This window comes from Dasypus novemcinctus, chromosome 3 (genome assembly GCF_030445035.2).
Source record: "Dasypus novemcinctus isolate mDasNov1 chromosome 3, mDasNov1.1.hap2, whole genome shotgun sequence".
Classification (NCBI taxonomy): Eukaryota; Metazoa; Chordata; class Mammalia; order Cingulata; family Dasypodidae; genus Dasypus; species Dasypus novemcinctus.
Window position 1 is genome coordinate 65848580 of NC_080675.1, and position 16355 is coordinate 65864934.

Consider the following 16355-nt stretch of genomic DNA (forward strand, 5'->3'; position numbering starts at 1 on the left):
TTTATCTAATTCTTCTGAGAGTTATAAGTCAAGCATGAATGCCATTAAGTTATGAATATTACATTTTCATTTTCTAAGAAGGTTGTTCTACTTAATTGTACTTCCTGATTCACTCATTAATTAAAAGAGCAATTTTTATTAAAATTACCCTTATTGCTTAATATGCTTCTGAAATTTATTTTTGCATTGATTAATACAAAGTTCAGAGATTTTGAATACTTAAGTTCTTCTAGTTGCTTTCTTTTTTTAAGAATTTCATCTCAAATACTGTTTTGTTCCTACAAGCCAATTTCCAAAATTCCATATGTCTGTTTTTTAAAAGATTTATTTATTTTTATTTATTTCTCTCCCTCCCCTCCCCCCCACTCCGGTTGTCTGTTCTTTGCATCTATTTGCTCCATCTTCTTTTTTGTCCGCTTCTGTTGTTGCCAGCAGCACGGGAATCTGTGTTTCTTTTTGTTGCATCATCTTGCTGCGTCAGCTTTCCGTGTGTGCGGCACCATTCCTGGGCAGGCTGCACTTTCTTTCGTGCTGGGTGGCTCTCCTTACGGGGTGCACTCCTTGCGCATGGGGCTCCCCTATGCGGGGGACACCCCTGCGTGGCACAGCACTCCTTGCACGCATCAGCACTGCACGTGGGCCAGCTGCACACAGGTCAAGGAAGCCCGGGGTTTGAACCGCATACCTCCCATGTGGTAGACAGATGCCCTAACCACTGGGCCAAGTCCGCTGCCCCCATATAAGTCTTTATGTCATTATCTTAGCTCTGCCACCAGTGTGTTGAATTATTTGGGCATACAATTAAACTTTAAGAGGCTCTTATAAGAAATCAAAGTAGATTTTAGGGCCCATTTCATTAATAAAATGTGTTGTATAATTGTACTTAACCACCTTCATGGATTTCCCACTCAAATGAAACCAACAATTATTTTTCCCAAAACAATGCTTTCATATCATTCTCTTGCTTGATAGCTTTCAATTTTTTCACTCTTGTCTCAGGATGTAGCCTATACTTTAATCTCCACACTTCCATTAATAACTAAAACCATATGCTTGTTCTGGACAACTTGTATTAAATTGTTGATATAACTGCACTATTTGGGTTTGCTTTGTTTTATTTTAAACATGGTAGATATATCTTTAACTGAAACATCCTTTTGCCTTCTAGTATAAACTGCCTAATTTTTATACTTTTGAGGGCATATATTTTTAATCCCCATTCAGATTTTGAGTCTAGATCAGTTGAGATCTGTCATAAAAGTTTTGTTTCCCATACAGAGCTTCCTGCCATGTTCAATAAATATTAAACAATTTTCTGACTCAAGCTTAGAGTGCAGGTCACTGTCACACAGGGAACTAGTCGGCAAACTATTTGTACAAGTCACACAATAGGATAAGAAGTTTGCATCAGAATGTAAATCAATCCAGTACTTCCTAAATTGAAAAAATCTTTCTAAAAAGTGATTAGTTAGGCTTAACAGCATGTTGTAATGTAGTTTATTTATATTTATATTCTTTGCTGGTGAGAATGTAAAATGGAAGCCACTTTGGAAGACAGTCTGGCAGTGTCTTACAAAACTGTGCCTAGACTTACCGTATTAATCCAGCATCCTAGTATTTACCCAAATGAGTTAAAAACTTATGTCAATATAAAAACCTGCACACAAATGTTTATAGAAGCTTTATTCATAATTTCCTCAAGCAACAAAGATGCTAAGTGAAGTCACTCTGAAAAACCTACATATGATTTCAAATAAATAAGATTCTGAAAAAAGAAAACTATAGAGACAATAATAACTTAGTGAAGGGGAGGATGAATACATGCAGCATAAGGCATTTTTAAGGCAGTGGTACTGTTCGGTATGATACTGTAATGGGGGATACATGGTATTATGCATTTGCAAAAGCCCATAGAAATGTACAACAAAAAGAGTGAATCCTAATGTAAACTATGGATTTTAGTTAATAATAATGATTCAGTATTGGTCCATTAATTGTACCAATGTACCACACTAATGCAAGATGTTAATAAAAGGAAAAATTATGCACAGGAGGCTAGGAGTGGGGACAGGTATATGGCAACTCTCCATACGTTCCGCATAATTTTTCTTTTTTACATTACTCTAAAAATAAAATCTTTTAAAAGTAAAATTTAAAAAGTTAGCCAAGATAAATATGTATATTACTTTTTTAAAACTTACCTTTCACTTTGAAATAATTAATAAATCTATGTTTCCAGGAATTCCTTCACATTAAAGATTTAGAATATTAAGCAATAAAAACATTTCAAAGTAATCATCTAATATTTAAAATATAGATTTATATGTGAATAGTTTTGAATTAGAAACAGCTTTTGTAAATGTTCTGTCCTGTGATTTCATTATCTAATATTTGAAAAAGTTCAAAGAATTTTTAATTGGATAAACTATTTTAGTCTAATTAAGCTTGTGCCCACTTTTAGAGAATGATATTATAGTAGAAATACCTTCCTGTTTTTTCTTTTTAATTAAAAGTGCTATATCTTTTATTAATTTTTAGTTTTATTTTTAGAATAGTTTAGATTACATAAATGGTACTTTAAAAATATAGGGGATTCCTATATATCACACCCCCTTCCTCTCCTATACTTTCCCACATTAACAACATCCTTCATTAGTGTGGTACATTTGTTACAACTGATGAGCACATATTGAAGCATAACTACTAATCATGGACTATAATTTACATTATAGTTTACACTTTGCTCTACACAATTTTATAGGTTTAGACAAAATGTATAGTGGCCTGTATCCATCATTGCAATGTCATGCAGGACAATTCCAATGTCCCTGAAGTACCCCATGTTACACCTATTCTCCCCTCTCCCTCCCCTCAGAACCTTTGGTGGCCACTGCCTTTATATCAGTGATACAAGTTCTTCCATTGCTAGAATAATAATAAGTTTATAACAGAATAATAATAGAATAATAATCCATCTACTTCAGGAAAATAATCTTTACAAAAGTGTTTATTCTTATTCAATATTTTTCTTCTAACACCACTTTTATCATATGTATTTGTAACAACTCAGAGAATTTTATATACCAAAATTCGGGGTAGGAATGGGATAGGGAAACAGTTGGGCTAATTCTCTTGAGGAAAGCAATAGAAAAGGTGAAGAATGATCCTTCTCAAGGGCTTATACACAGGAAAAATGTTATATGTTGGGTGCATTCAGTGACAATGAGAAGAATGTAAAGAATACACTAGCAAGGTTTAATAAAAGGATAACTAAGGATGGAAGAGAGAGAAGAATATGTATTGTGGACTGAAGCGGCCAACTGAAGCAGAGATAGAAATTCTTCTTTTGATGGCTGAAATCATCAATTTTTCCTTTAATACCTTCAAATTATTGGATGAGACTTCTCTCATTGCTGAAGGCAAAGGCAATCTCCTTTATTGATTGGAGAGGTAAAATCCTGCATAGATACAATCAATTGGTTAATGATTTAAATCCACAAAATACCCTCACAATAACAAGCAGGTCAGTGCTTGCTTGACAAAATGACCTTGCCAAGTTGACATATGAGATTAACTGTTGCACCTAGTATTTAGTAAATATTTGATATCAGAAAATATTGCTATCTTTTTTGTCATCATTGTTCAGTAAATATGCAGGGAGATAGTTTGACAAATAGGATTCTGAAACAAAAATTTGAAATATAAATGAATATTTGGTATAATGGTATGTTTTATAATTGTTTTGCTTAATTGAACAAAACTTAGACATCTGCTTATTTCTCTTCAGCAATCTACTTTGTGTTTTATATCTAGATGAATATTTCATTATTTAACTATTTACATATTTATTTTCATTTATTTAAATATTTTGATATTTTCATTTATTTCATTTTCTTAAAATTGAATATTTCAATGTAAATTACAAGGAATAACTTTTAAACCATGAAAAACCCTGAATCTATGAGAATAGTGAACTCTACCATTTTGACACCAAAGACTTTCTTTCATCATATTCAATGTATTAACACTATCCTATTTAATCATAACCAAAAAGGTCTGTGTTTCTAACTGGGTATTTCACAAAATGAAATGCTGTGCTCATTAATGGCCAGTAGCTTAAAGTGAATATTATAACAGAGCAGAAGTTTTCCATAGGCAGAACTGATTGGACTCTAATGAGTACACTCAGTTTCACATTCTCCAGCTTTTTTTGAGATTAAGGGATCACAGTAGAATCCAAGTATTTTCAGTAGTCTTTTCTTTTTTTTTTAATTTTTTTCTTTTTAATTGATTTTGTAAAAATGTTACATTAAAAAAAAAAATATATATATATATATGAGGTCCCATTCAGCCCCACCATCCCCACCCCACCACTCCCCGCCAGCAACACTCACTCCCCTCATCATGACACATCCATTGCACCCGGCAAGTACATCTCTGGGCATCTCTGCACCTCATGGTCAGTGATCCACATCATGGCCCATACTCTCCCACATTCCATCCAGGGAGGGCCCTGGGAGGATTTACAATGTCTGGTGATTGCCCCTGAAGCACCATCCAGGGCAACTCCAAGTCCCAAAGGCGCCTCCACATCTCATCTCTTCCTGCCACTCCCCATATCTATCAGCCACCATGTCCACTTTTCCCACTCCAATGCCACCTTTTCTCTGTGGGCCTTGGATTGGTTGTGTCCGTTACACCTCTACGTCAGGAGGAGTCTCAGATTCCACATGGATACTGGATGCAATCCTCCTGCTTTCAGTTGTAGGCACTCTAGGCTCCATGGTGTGGTGGTTGTCCTTCTTCAACTCCATCTTAGTCTTTTCAATAGAAGAAAGGATTGCTTTAATTTAGCGATGCTTTTTTAACTCAGACTTTAATAAACATTACAGAAACACACTGTTGGAAGGGTTCTAATCCAAAACCATGAGGTGACTTTATAGGCCATTAATAATTGAGTGGGTCAAGTTTTGTAGGTATGGAAGAATTACACATTCATATATAAAGAGGGCCTAGGAAAATTTACTGTCTTTAATAATCAATAGCTCAGAATACAGGCAAAGAACTTTCATTGATAATCATTCATACAAAATGTAAATATGTATTTTAAGATATTTCAGGTATAATTAGTTACTTTTACTATCTTTGACATTTAAAGAGAACTCCATAAGCAGAATAACAGGCAGTTGCAAACAGTTGTATTTTTGTTGACAAATACAAATATAACTTCAGGGTAAATGTATACACACCTAAATTTGGAAAAATTAACAATTTATTGTATATAATAATATTTATTTGGATTTCAACTAACAAATAGTAAGTGAATGGATGAGATATTTAGACTACTAAATATTTAGATATTTAGAAACAGATATAAACAAATATGAAAATAAAAATTTAGATTTTATTTATAGGAGAAATTCTTAAGCTCTCATTTGCTAAATACTCTGCTTTTAGACAAAATTCTGCATTGTCTGGGCATACATTTGCACTTGACTCCAATATCTTTAATCTTTACTCCACATCAACATTTAATTTCAATGGTCTTATATGATTTTATTATCATTCCAAATTACTCTACCTCTGACATATTAAACTCCAAAAAATTCCTGTTCATTGAAAACAACTTTCTGGCTTCCTGACTCTCCTGCTCTCAAAGTACTTGCTCTTCAGGTTATCAGGTTGTTCTAGTTATTCAACCCTTTGACAGCCTTTTCCATTAATTTCCTTTGAATTTGTTTCCTTCAATAACCACTTTGAATTCCATGGCCTGTCCTTTAAACAGTGCTCTCTCACTTGCCTGTTTCCCTTATCCTCTTGCCTCACCATATCCAATCTCCACAGTTATCAAACTGCTAGATTTTGAAGGATAAAAAAATATTTGCTTGAGTTATCTGCTGATGTATCACACAAACTACTCCAAAACTTAGAAGCTGAAAAGAATCACACTTAGTTATTGCTAATGATCACTGCTTGTTTGAGCAATTCTTCTACTTCATGTGGACCATTGTGTTATCTGGTTCACTTGGTGGAATAAAGCAGCTTGCTGGTCTGGATCATTCAAGATGGCTTCACATATCTGGAACCATGTTGGAGGTGGCTGGAAGGCTACACTTAACTGTGCCCCATTCTTCTTCATGTGATCTCAGGGCTTTTTCACATGGTATCTCCAGCAGGGTAGTTCGACTTGTTACAGTGTGCTTCAGGGATCCCAGAGTGGATATTCCAAAAGATACGAAACTGCCAGCTAGAAATTGGCACAGCGTCAATACTGCTATTTCCTTTTGGTCAAAGTAATCACAGAGCCCATCCAAGTTTAACAGCTGGGACACAGACCCCAGGTCTTGATGGGAGGCATAGACCTCTGGTTTTAATGGGAAGAATGTCAGAAATATTATGAACATCTTTACTCCTTTGCATCATTCATTCATACATGACATATATATATATATATATATATATATATATATATATATATATACACACACACACATGGCTCATATATAGAACCCAGGACCTCATACACGCAAAGCAGGTGCTCAACCACTGAACTATAACTGCTCTGCTCAACAAATATTTTTAATAGGGAATACAATAAACTCTTTTAAAAGAATATTCTGGCTACTGTCAGAAGAATGGATATGGTCAAAAGAGGAAACAGAAGACTATTGCAGGAAACTTTTTAGTAGTCCATGTGCAAGGTAATGGTAGTAGTAGTGAGGATGGAAAGAAATGCATAAGCTCCTGAAATATTCTGAGGATAGAACCAACAGAAAATACTGTCTCTTTCTAGTCATACTCAGTATTCTTGAACAACTAGTTGTCATCCCTAATTTATATTTTTAGCCATCTATTTTTTTTTGTCAAAAAAATAGGTGTTTTTTTTTAATCATAACTGGTTTCTTGCTGGCATTTGGCACTTTCGATCACTTCATGTACTTTGAAAATGCAAACTTTTTAATTTTTGTAATACAAGTCTCTGGATTTCTATATCTTTCTGATTATTAATGTTTATTCTCCTTAAAGAACTTCTATTTTAATCCAGTTCTATAAGTGATTATATTCAAGTAAGTACATATTAAGCATTTTATTTTTTCCTGGTTTATATTCACTCTTAGCTATCTCAATGAAACTGTTTTCTGCAGAGATCCTTCTGTTCTGAGCTCTAGATTCGTATGTCCACAAGGATATCCGAGACCTCTGTTTCTGGACATATGAGAGGCAAAATATTCAGCAAAACCTTTGAAATGGAAACTGCTTAAAATACTGGGAAAATCCTGGACAATATTATTTACATCTTATTAAAATAATTAAAAGATTTATAAAGATATATGAAGCTGAGTCTTTAGGAAAGCAGTGAAATGAGGCCATTTTGCCCTGAGAGCATTTGCTAACAAGGGCAAATTTGAGCTTCAGTTTTAATGGCCTCCCTGGGCAAAGGATGGAGGATTCTAAACCCAGTGTGTGAGCAGAGGGAGAGAGATCAATTGATAGATCCTCTCACAAGAAGTTGGAACCATATGTCTATATTAACATTGTAAGAGTCAATCAGAATAAACCCAATCTACACATTTCCATCCCCTGGAGTGTACAAAGAAACTTGCCTTTGACCTGAGTAGAGTGGAGAGGATGACATAACTCAAGCTTGAAAGTTTTAATCATAGCTGCCTTTATGTGGATTTTCAACTCAAATTTATATCACCTGAATGTTTGGGAAAAGAAAAAAAACCCTCAAGTCATGAAATTAAATTAACATGATCCTAATGGTGGTGCCCATAGTTGCCTGTCAATGCAAATCCTCTCAGGAGGAAGGTACCATGTACATAGGCATAAAAGTATTCCCATAAATATTTTTTAAAGGACAGCAAGCAGCACACAATCAAATTTAACCAAGAATACACAGAAACAAAGTACCCTGAGAGAAAATCCCCAGAAAAATATCCTCAAAATTTCAACTGAAATAACCAGATGATATCGAACAATTATATTGCTTAAGCTTAAAGAAATAAAAGACAAGCTTGACTACATCTTCGGATAATAAGAAAGCATAAAAAATTGACATCGAAGATTTACAAAAGATCTATATTGAACATTTATAGAGGAAAACTGCCTTGTTGGAATTAAAGACTCAATGGGTCAGTTTAGCAGAATAAACAGAGTTGACAAAAGAGTTAACAAACTTAATTAGCTCACAAGAATTTATATATAAAGAAGTAAAGAAAAGACAAGAAATGGAAAATTTCTAAGAGAGGGAAAGAGACATGGAAAACAGAATGAAACAGTTCAAGAAGTGTGGGTATTAATAAAGGAATGAAGCTTTTATCTGCATATCTAATATCAGTGAATTTTTAAAAAATTTCCCAGGTGAAAGACACCAACCTTAAATCAATACATTTAAAAAGCCAAACAAATACCAAATATATTGGAAAAAAGAAATCCAGACCTGCGGACATTATATTGAAGCTCTAGAAGATCAAAGACAAAGAACTTTTAAAATTAGCTGGAGGAAAATAAGACATTTACTTCAAAATGTGAGACTTATAGCTCACATGCCAGTCATAAGATTGTGGAGTAATATCTTAATGTGCTAAAAGAAAACAACTTCCAACCTGTAATTCTACATCCAAGGAAAATATCTTTTAAGAATGAGGTAAAAAAATATATATATATATATTTAGCAAGCCAATATCAGAGAGTTCACTAAAGATAATTCTAAATGAAATACTTTAGACAAAAGGAAAAAGATCACAGACAGATGGTCTATAATGAAAGAAAGAATGAAAAGCAAATAAGCAGTTTGGGTAAATCTGAAAAGCATAGGGCAGTTATAATGGATTTAAAAAAAAACAGAATGAAAACTCATGATCAGTAACATAAGTCAGAATGGGAGTAAAAGAGCAAAGAATCCTACAATTTTTGTTTTGTCCAGTAGAATGATAAAGATATTGATTTTCATTTTTTGATAATGTAAGTAGGCATTTTGCAACTTTAGGGTTATCAATAAAATAACAGGAACAGAGTAGTTAACATGCCAACTATTAGTAGGAAAATAATTTGAACAATGAAGTTATCCATCAATATAAGGAAGGCAATCAAAGACAAAAAGAACACAAAACAAATAGAAAGCACAAAATAAGAAGGTATATTTGGACCCAACTATATCACCAGTCACAGTAAAAGTAAATGAATAAAGTGCTAAGCATTCTGAGTAAAATAAAAAGATTGCCAGATATTATTCAAAAACAGAAAAGCATGTAAAAAGAAGCATATGAAATATAAGATTACTGAAAACATGAATAAAATGATGGAAAAAAGTTAATTCCAACTAATATGAATTAATATTGATTAATTTATTATGTTAAATTAATTTTAATTAATATCAGACAAAATAGACATAAATAATAAAGATAAAAGATATTATTTCATAGCAATGAAAGTAATCAGTGACATGTAACAATTTAAAATTTGTATATACTAATAGCTTAGCCTCAAGATATATAAAGTAAAAAGGAACAGAACTACAAGAATAATTTCTTTCTAAAAAGGTACTACCTTGTTAGAAGATTTAAAATACTTTCCCAAATTGATGCAACTAGAATAAGTAGGAAAATATCTGCAAAACTATAGATGATTTGGACAACTCAATTATCAGACTTGACAAAGAAATTCACATCACACCCCAAATCAGCAGATTATATATCTTCTTTCTAAGCACATACAACAACCAATTGAGGGCAATCAACAAAGATGATCCTCTTACAGCTACCCAAGGAGTTGCCAAAGAACTCAACATTGACCATTCTACAGTCATTCAGCATTTGAAGCAAATTGGAAAGGTGAAAAAAAGCTTGATAAGTGGGTGCCTCATGAGCTGACCAAAAATTTTAAAAATCATCGTTTTGAAGTGTCATCTTCTCTTATTCTCCCTACAACAATGAGCCATTTCTAGATCTGATTGTGACGAGCAACAAAAAGTGGATTTTATGTGACAACTGGCAATAAACAGCTCAGTAGTTGGGCTAAGAAGAAGCTCCAAAGCACTTCCCAAAGCCAAATTTGCACCAAAAAAAAAGTCATGGTCACTATTTGGTGGTCTGCTGCCAGTCTGATCCCAGTGAAACAATTACATCTGAGAAGTAAGCTCAGCAAATTGATGAAATGCACCAAAAATTGCAACACCTGCAAGCTGGCATTGGTCAACAAAAAGGGCCCAATTCTTATTCATGTCAATGTCCAACTGTACGTTGCACAATCAATGCTTCAAAAGTTTGAAGAATTGGGCTACAAAGTTTTGCCTCATCACCATATTCACCTGACCTCTTGCCAACCTAAGACCACTTCTTCAGGCATCTCAACAACTTTTTGTAGGAAAACGCTTCCACGACCAGCAGGATGCAGAAAATGCTTTCCAAGAGTTCGTAGAATCCTGAAGCATGGGTTTTTATGCTACAGGAATAAACAAATGTATTTCTCATTGGCAAAACTATGTTGATTGTAATGGATCTTATTTTGGTTAATAAAGATGTAATTGAGCCTATTTATGATGATTTAAAATTGATGGTCCAAAACCGCAATTCCTTTTGCACCAACCTAATATTTTGAAGCAAGGTCCACAGGGTAGAGTTGTACAGGTTTTATACAGCACAACTCAAGAGGGTGCCATGCACATTTAGTCAAGAATGAGGTTATTTTGCACAGTGCAATCCTGATTGATACACACAGTGACCACAAACAAATGAATCACATCAGTAGAGCCCAAGATTGTTATTTCTTAAGTAATTGTTATTTATTATGATAATCAGAAGGCATTAAGAAAATGATTATATTTTGTGTGCTCTAAATAGTGAGAGAAGTGTATAATGCTTTTTGGAAATTCCCATGAAAAACCAAAAAAGTTAGGTACCTAATGTAGCAAGTTTTACTTATACGGGAAAAAAACCAAAACACAAAACTTAGAATTATGCCAATTAAACAAGCCACTGCAGCGGTTTGAAAAATTTTCCTCCACCTTTGGTATAATCTGCAAAATTTCCCTAAGGTTTACACATGAACATTATGGCTTGCAGCCAAATAGGATCAGACCAAGTAATTTAGAAAATAAATTTAAATGATTGTGATTACCTATTTTATTAAATAATGGGCATCCATGAGCTCAAATATTGAAGTTTACATTGGCATAATTAAAATTCACAGACTTGAGCCAATTGCGTTGTCTGCTACAAATTCTCCACTAGTTTGAACCCCAACTCTTCTTTGGCATTTCACATCCAGAACATGATTTGGTTGCTGACAATCTAAACCAAACGGTGATGAAAAACTTTTTTCTGGGAAGGATTTTGAAAGAAAAAAAAGTCAATTCTGCTAGTTTTGCCTGCAAATACTTTTTTAAAGCAAAGAAGCTCCTCCACTGTCCACATTCAGGAAATTATATTGCTGAAACAAAGCTGAAATTCTGAGCCTTAGTTGTTCTCCACCCACCTTTTAAACTCCTTTCCTGTTGCTTAAAAATAGCTTCCACATAGAAAAAAAGCCTTTGGCTTACTGCATTGCACATCGTTTATCTGTTTTAACATCTCTTTTCTACAGATCCTCCTGCTGTGGAACCGACATTCCTGGAAATCCGGCAAGGACAGGACCGAAGTATCACTATGAGCTGCCGGGTACTGAGAGCCTATCCAATACGGGTGCTCACCTATGAGTGGCGCCTGGGGAATAAATTATTACGGACCGGTCAGTTTGACTCTCAGGAGTATACAGAGTATCCCGTGAAGAGCCTTTCAAATGAAAATTATGGGGTTTATAATTGTAGCATCATAAATGAAGCTGGAGCAGGAAGGTGCAGCTTTCTCGTTACAGGTAGGATTTTAAATATTTTGCATTTTTTTATTTGTATATTTTTAGACCAAGGGATCTTAGACCTATATCAATATAAGAATGAAAGCATTTTGCAAATCTATGGAGCACAGTATGAGCAACTTGATTGCTCCAGTTAGAGGTTCCCATTAATTTTCAAGTCAAGTTTATTTGAATAGTTAAGATAGTATATGTGTGTGCTTACAAAATTAGACAGAAGTGTGTTTGAATGCAAGAGGAACTGGTGGTGAAATTGGTTATTTTGAGTGTTTCAGTAATAAATTAACAGTTTCTGGTGGTAACTAACTTTATTTAGCTCAAATGCATATATATATGTATATATATTTCCTTCTACAAGTCAAAAATTCCATATGAACAGATGGTCTGGTTTTCTGGATAGCAGAAAGAGGGTTCTGCCTTTTTTTGTTGTTCCTTTCTTATTTATTTATTCATTCATTCTTAAAGTACCATGAATCTCTGTTTTTTGTTTTTTTTTCCTTTAGCATATTTTAGGTTAACCAGTCTTAAAAAGGAAAGCAATAAGGTGGGGAGTGGATGTGGTTCAAACAGTTGAGCACCTTCTTCCTATATTGGAGGTTTGGGGTTTGGTTACTCGTGCCTCCTAGAAAAAAAACAAAACCTAGAACAAGCAAAAACAAATCATATCTGGTATATAATGAACAAGGGAAGAAGTATCAATAATTTGTCATTATCTTTCAAATATTCCTTCTCTATTAAATCTTAGGTACTTATTTAAATTATTTTCATACTCTGTATGCTGAAGGAAATTTGTGTTGCTTTTGAGATAAGGTTTAGGGCTATATTAAAGAAAATCTCCTTTTCATTGTTATTTTATTTGAAGTAAAGTTAGCTGTAATAGTTGAAGTGCCTATGTTAGTAAATTAAGATTCTTGGCATTATATATCATCTGGAAAGCAATTGTAAAATATGATTAAAATGTTTCAAGCTTTATTAAAACTTGTTATTAGAAATATAAATTCTTAGTAATAAGTTCTTACCTATAAGAAATCACTAATATAAATTGCCCTGAGACTTGCTTCCAGAAATGAAATGTTAGGTAGATAAAATATAATTGACCAAGCAAAGAATATGAAGATGTTTTCTCTGCTGGCTCTCCTACCTCTTGGTTTCATTGTCCCTTTTACTAAGATTCAGTTGAGATTAAGGCTTTTCTACTTTGATTCTTGAACTCTAAAACAATTTTGAGAGACCCTAGTAAATGCTACTTACATGATGATCTAGCTGCTATTTTTTTAAGTTGGGAATATTTACAAGAAAAGAAAACCTAGTCTATTATTTAGTTGGATATTTTAAATGACATAATGCACTTTCATTCCCTGTTTATATACTATTGAGCCGTCAAGGGCAATCATTGTTCATACATTGGTACAAATGGAGCACCTTACTTTCATTCATTAAGCCCCCAAAATTAAAATGCTCCATAAAATAACAAAGGAATATAATAACATCCCTTTTTTCAACCTTTTGGGTCTTATACACTTTCTAATTTTTTTTGGTCACGCTGTTTTCTAACTTCAGCCTAGTTTACTCCATGCTGTCTCTGCAAGATCTCATTTGCTCTCTATTTATGTGAGCCAAATTCTATTTTTTGAACTAGAATACAAGCTGAGATCAAAGGAAACCCTCAGCTCTGTTCTCCTATTTCAGGACCATGGGGTGCAGCAAGTAGATTTCTATAGTTGCAGAAAGGAATAAACCTGTTGTAAATTGCCCGATAGAGGGGAAGGAAATAGCAACTTGCATTAATTTGTTCCCTGTTTGAACTTTCCAATCTTTAGGTGAGCATCATTGTTTCAAGAAGTCTACATTCAATCTAAAATAGTTTTGGTGAAGAGAATATAAATGATTGAATTCCATATACAGTTTAATCCAGGGAAATATATAAGGAAACAAATGAGTCCATAGAATCAGATGTCTGGAAGGAACTTTGAAAGGCTGTTTAGTTCTGCTACTAAACATATTGTAATAATCATTCCTTATGAATTTCCCACAGAATGCAATATCTTTGAAGCTATACAAAAGAAAGCCAGGGAATAGAATATATGCAAAGAAGCATATATATATATGCATATATATATATGTAGCTTGCCCACATGATATGTCTTTGAAGAAAATTCTGTTTAATTCCTGAGGGCCAAATTAATTTAGAAAATTAAATTTTTTTTCAATTATTTTATCAAATTCAGGATCACCATGAATGTTCTGTAATGGACTCACTCTCACTACATATCAAAATATACACATTGCCTACTGGTGGCCCTCATAGCTATACTTATTTTAGCTCCAAAGAAAGCTCAAAATCTTTTCTCCATCTTTGTATTAGATAGATACCATATACATGGGAGTGGGGGATGGGGTTGTGTTTATTGAGAGGCCAGACAGAGTATGAAAATATTTTCCTGCTAGGAAAAAGAAAAGAGTAAGGGAAGGTATTTTGGCAACAGTGCCCAGCATAGTTTGCAGTGCACCATCCATGTTAGATATTACTAACTGTAATAGTACATCATATGTAATGTCTATTTTTTTTTGGATATTTTTATGGTGATGTTGTAATATATTTTTTCTGTGGTTTCAGTAAGTTTGTGGCCATGGTAGGAATTCAGATATCATTTATCATGAGTTTCAAATTTTTCAAGTTTTAAAATAAATTCAGCATATTGGTTTTATTAGAGCTAAATTGCATGTAAATGTGAATACTTCTGTACTACTATAGCAGAAAACTCAACTGGAGCATAGATTTCATTTTATCACAGGTTCAAAATGGCTTAATTTTACCCTTTGTAAAAGGAAATTTCTTACAAACTTCAAAATGTCTAAGTATTTTCATTCATTTATTCATTTGACAGATATGACCAAATAACATGCTAGGTTAGATCACAGCACAGGGTTTGATCCATAAAAGAAACCCGGTAAATCTGAAATGATTGTATATCTGGAGGGATGGACAAAGGAATTAATGAAAGAATGAAAGAAAACTTGCTTAAAATAATTAAAATAAAAGAACAAGGAGTGAATGCAGGGAGGGTAAAAGAGTAGTTCAAGCTGAAGTGGAATAATATATTATATTGCAGTATTGTGGTACACAAAAAGGGATGACCTAATTCCCAAAACCTGGATGTATTATCTTAAATGGCAAAAAAACGTGATTAAGTTAAGGATCTTGAGAAGAGGTACTTATCCTGGATTATCTGGATTGACCCTAATTCAATCATATGCATCTTTATAAGAGAGGGAGTTTTGATAAAGGCGATGGAATTAGTGTGTGTGAGCACAGAAACAAAAAACTGAAATGTTGAGGTCAGAAGCTAAAAAATGCCCATATCTCCCAGATCCTGAAAGAGGAAAGGAGTGGATTCTCCCCGGGAGTCTTCAGAAGGAATGTGGCATCTCTGATATCTTGATTTCAGAATTCTAGCCTCCAGAACTATGAGAGAATAAAAATCCATTTACTGGGGAAGTGGATGTGGCTCAAGAAGTTGGGTGCCTGCCTACCACATGGGAGGTTCTGAATTCAGTTCCCAGTGCCTCCTAAAGAAGCTGTGCAAGACAGTGAGCTGACCAACAGGCTGGCGCAGTGAGCTAACACAACAAGATGACATATGGAGGTGGTGTAATGATATGACGCAAAGAAGAGATACAGTGAGGAAACAATATGAGAGACAGAGCAAGTGGAAGTGGATGTGGCTCAAGCCATTGTTCCTGGTTCCTCAAAAAAGAAGATGAGCACAAAACGGACAGACATGGAAAGCAGAAGTGAGCACAAACAACAAGGTGGAGGGTAATAAATAAATTTTTTGAAAAATCCGTTGTCTTAAGACAGCCTGGTTTTGGTCGCTTGTTATGGCACACCTTGGAAAATGTGCAATCATGTGACAATATAAGTATGGGTATTTATTACCCTAAAGCCCAAAGAAAATAAGAGCAAAATCAGAGTTATGACAATCACTGTTCTCTATATAACCCATCATAAGCCAACACTTTTTTTCTCTTTTGCCAGTGTTTAACCTTATAGTTTCTTACCTGGTATATTGTGACAGTCCCTTTCAATTCATTTTCCTATATGGTTGTTTTTATTTTCCTAGAAAATGATCTTAGTGATAATTTTTCATATTATACTTTTCATAGTCTATCTAAACATATTCAAACTCATATTCATGATTTTTCAAACTGTTTATTAATATCTCAAAGAAAATATATAGTATCATCCCTCACTGAATCCAACCAATTACTGTAAACTTCAGTCAGAGTAATCTATACTACCTTCCACCAAATAACTATACATTTTCAGGACTTTGTATCTTTGTTAATAGGTTACTTTATTCTGAAATATTAGCCCTTAGTGTATTCCTCTACTAGAAGCATGTTGACCTTTGCTCCTCAGTCAAATAGAAAGTTGCAGGCTGTGACGATATTATTATTTTATGATTCACCAATTACCTGAAAGTATCATCAATATTCCA

General features: G+C 33.9%; 1 protein-coding gene across 1 annotated transcript in view; it reads left to right on the plus strand.

Annotated features, from left to right (window-relative positions):
* MDGA2 (MAM domain containing glycosylphosphatidylinositol anchor 2) overlaps nt 1-16355 on the plus strand; it is a 1021793-nt gene that overhangs the window by 832904 nt on the left and 172534 nt on the right. Inside the window, exon 9 of the mRNA XM_004454777.4 lies at nt 11587-11856. Coding sequence (XP_004454834.2) covers nt 11587-11856 — 270 coding nt within the window. The remainder of the gene's footprint in view (nt 1-11586; nt 11857-16355) is intronic.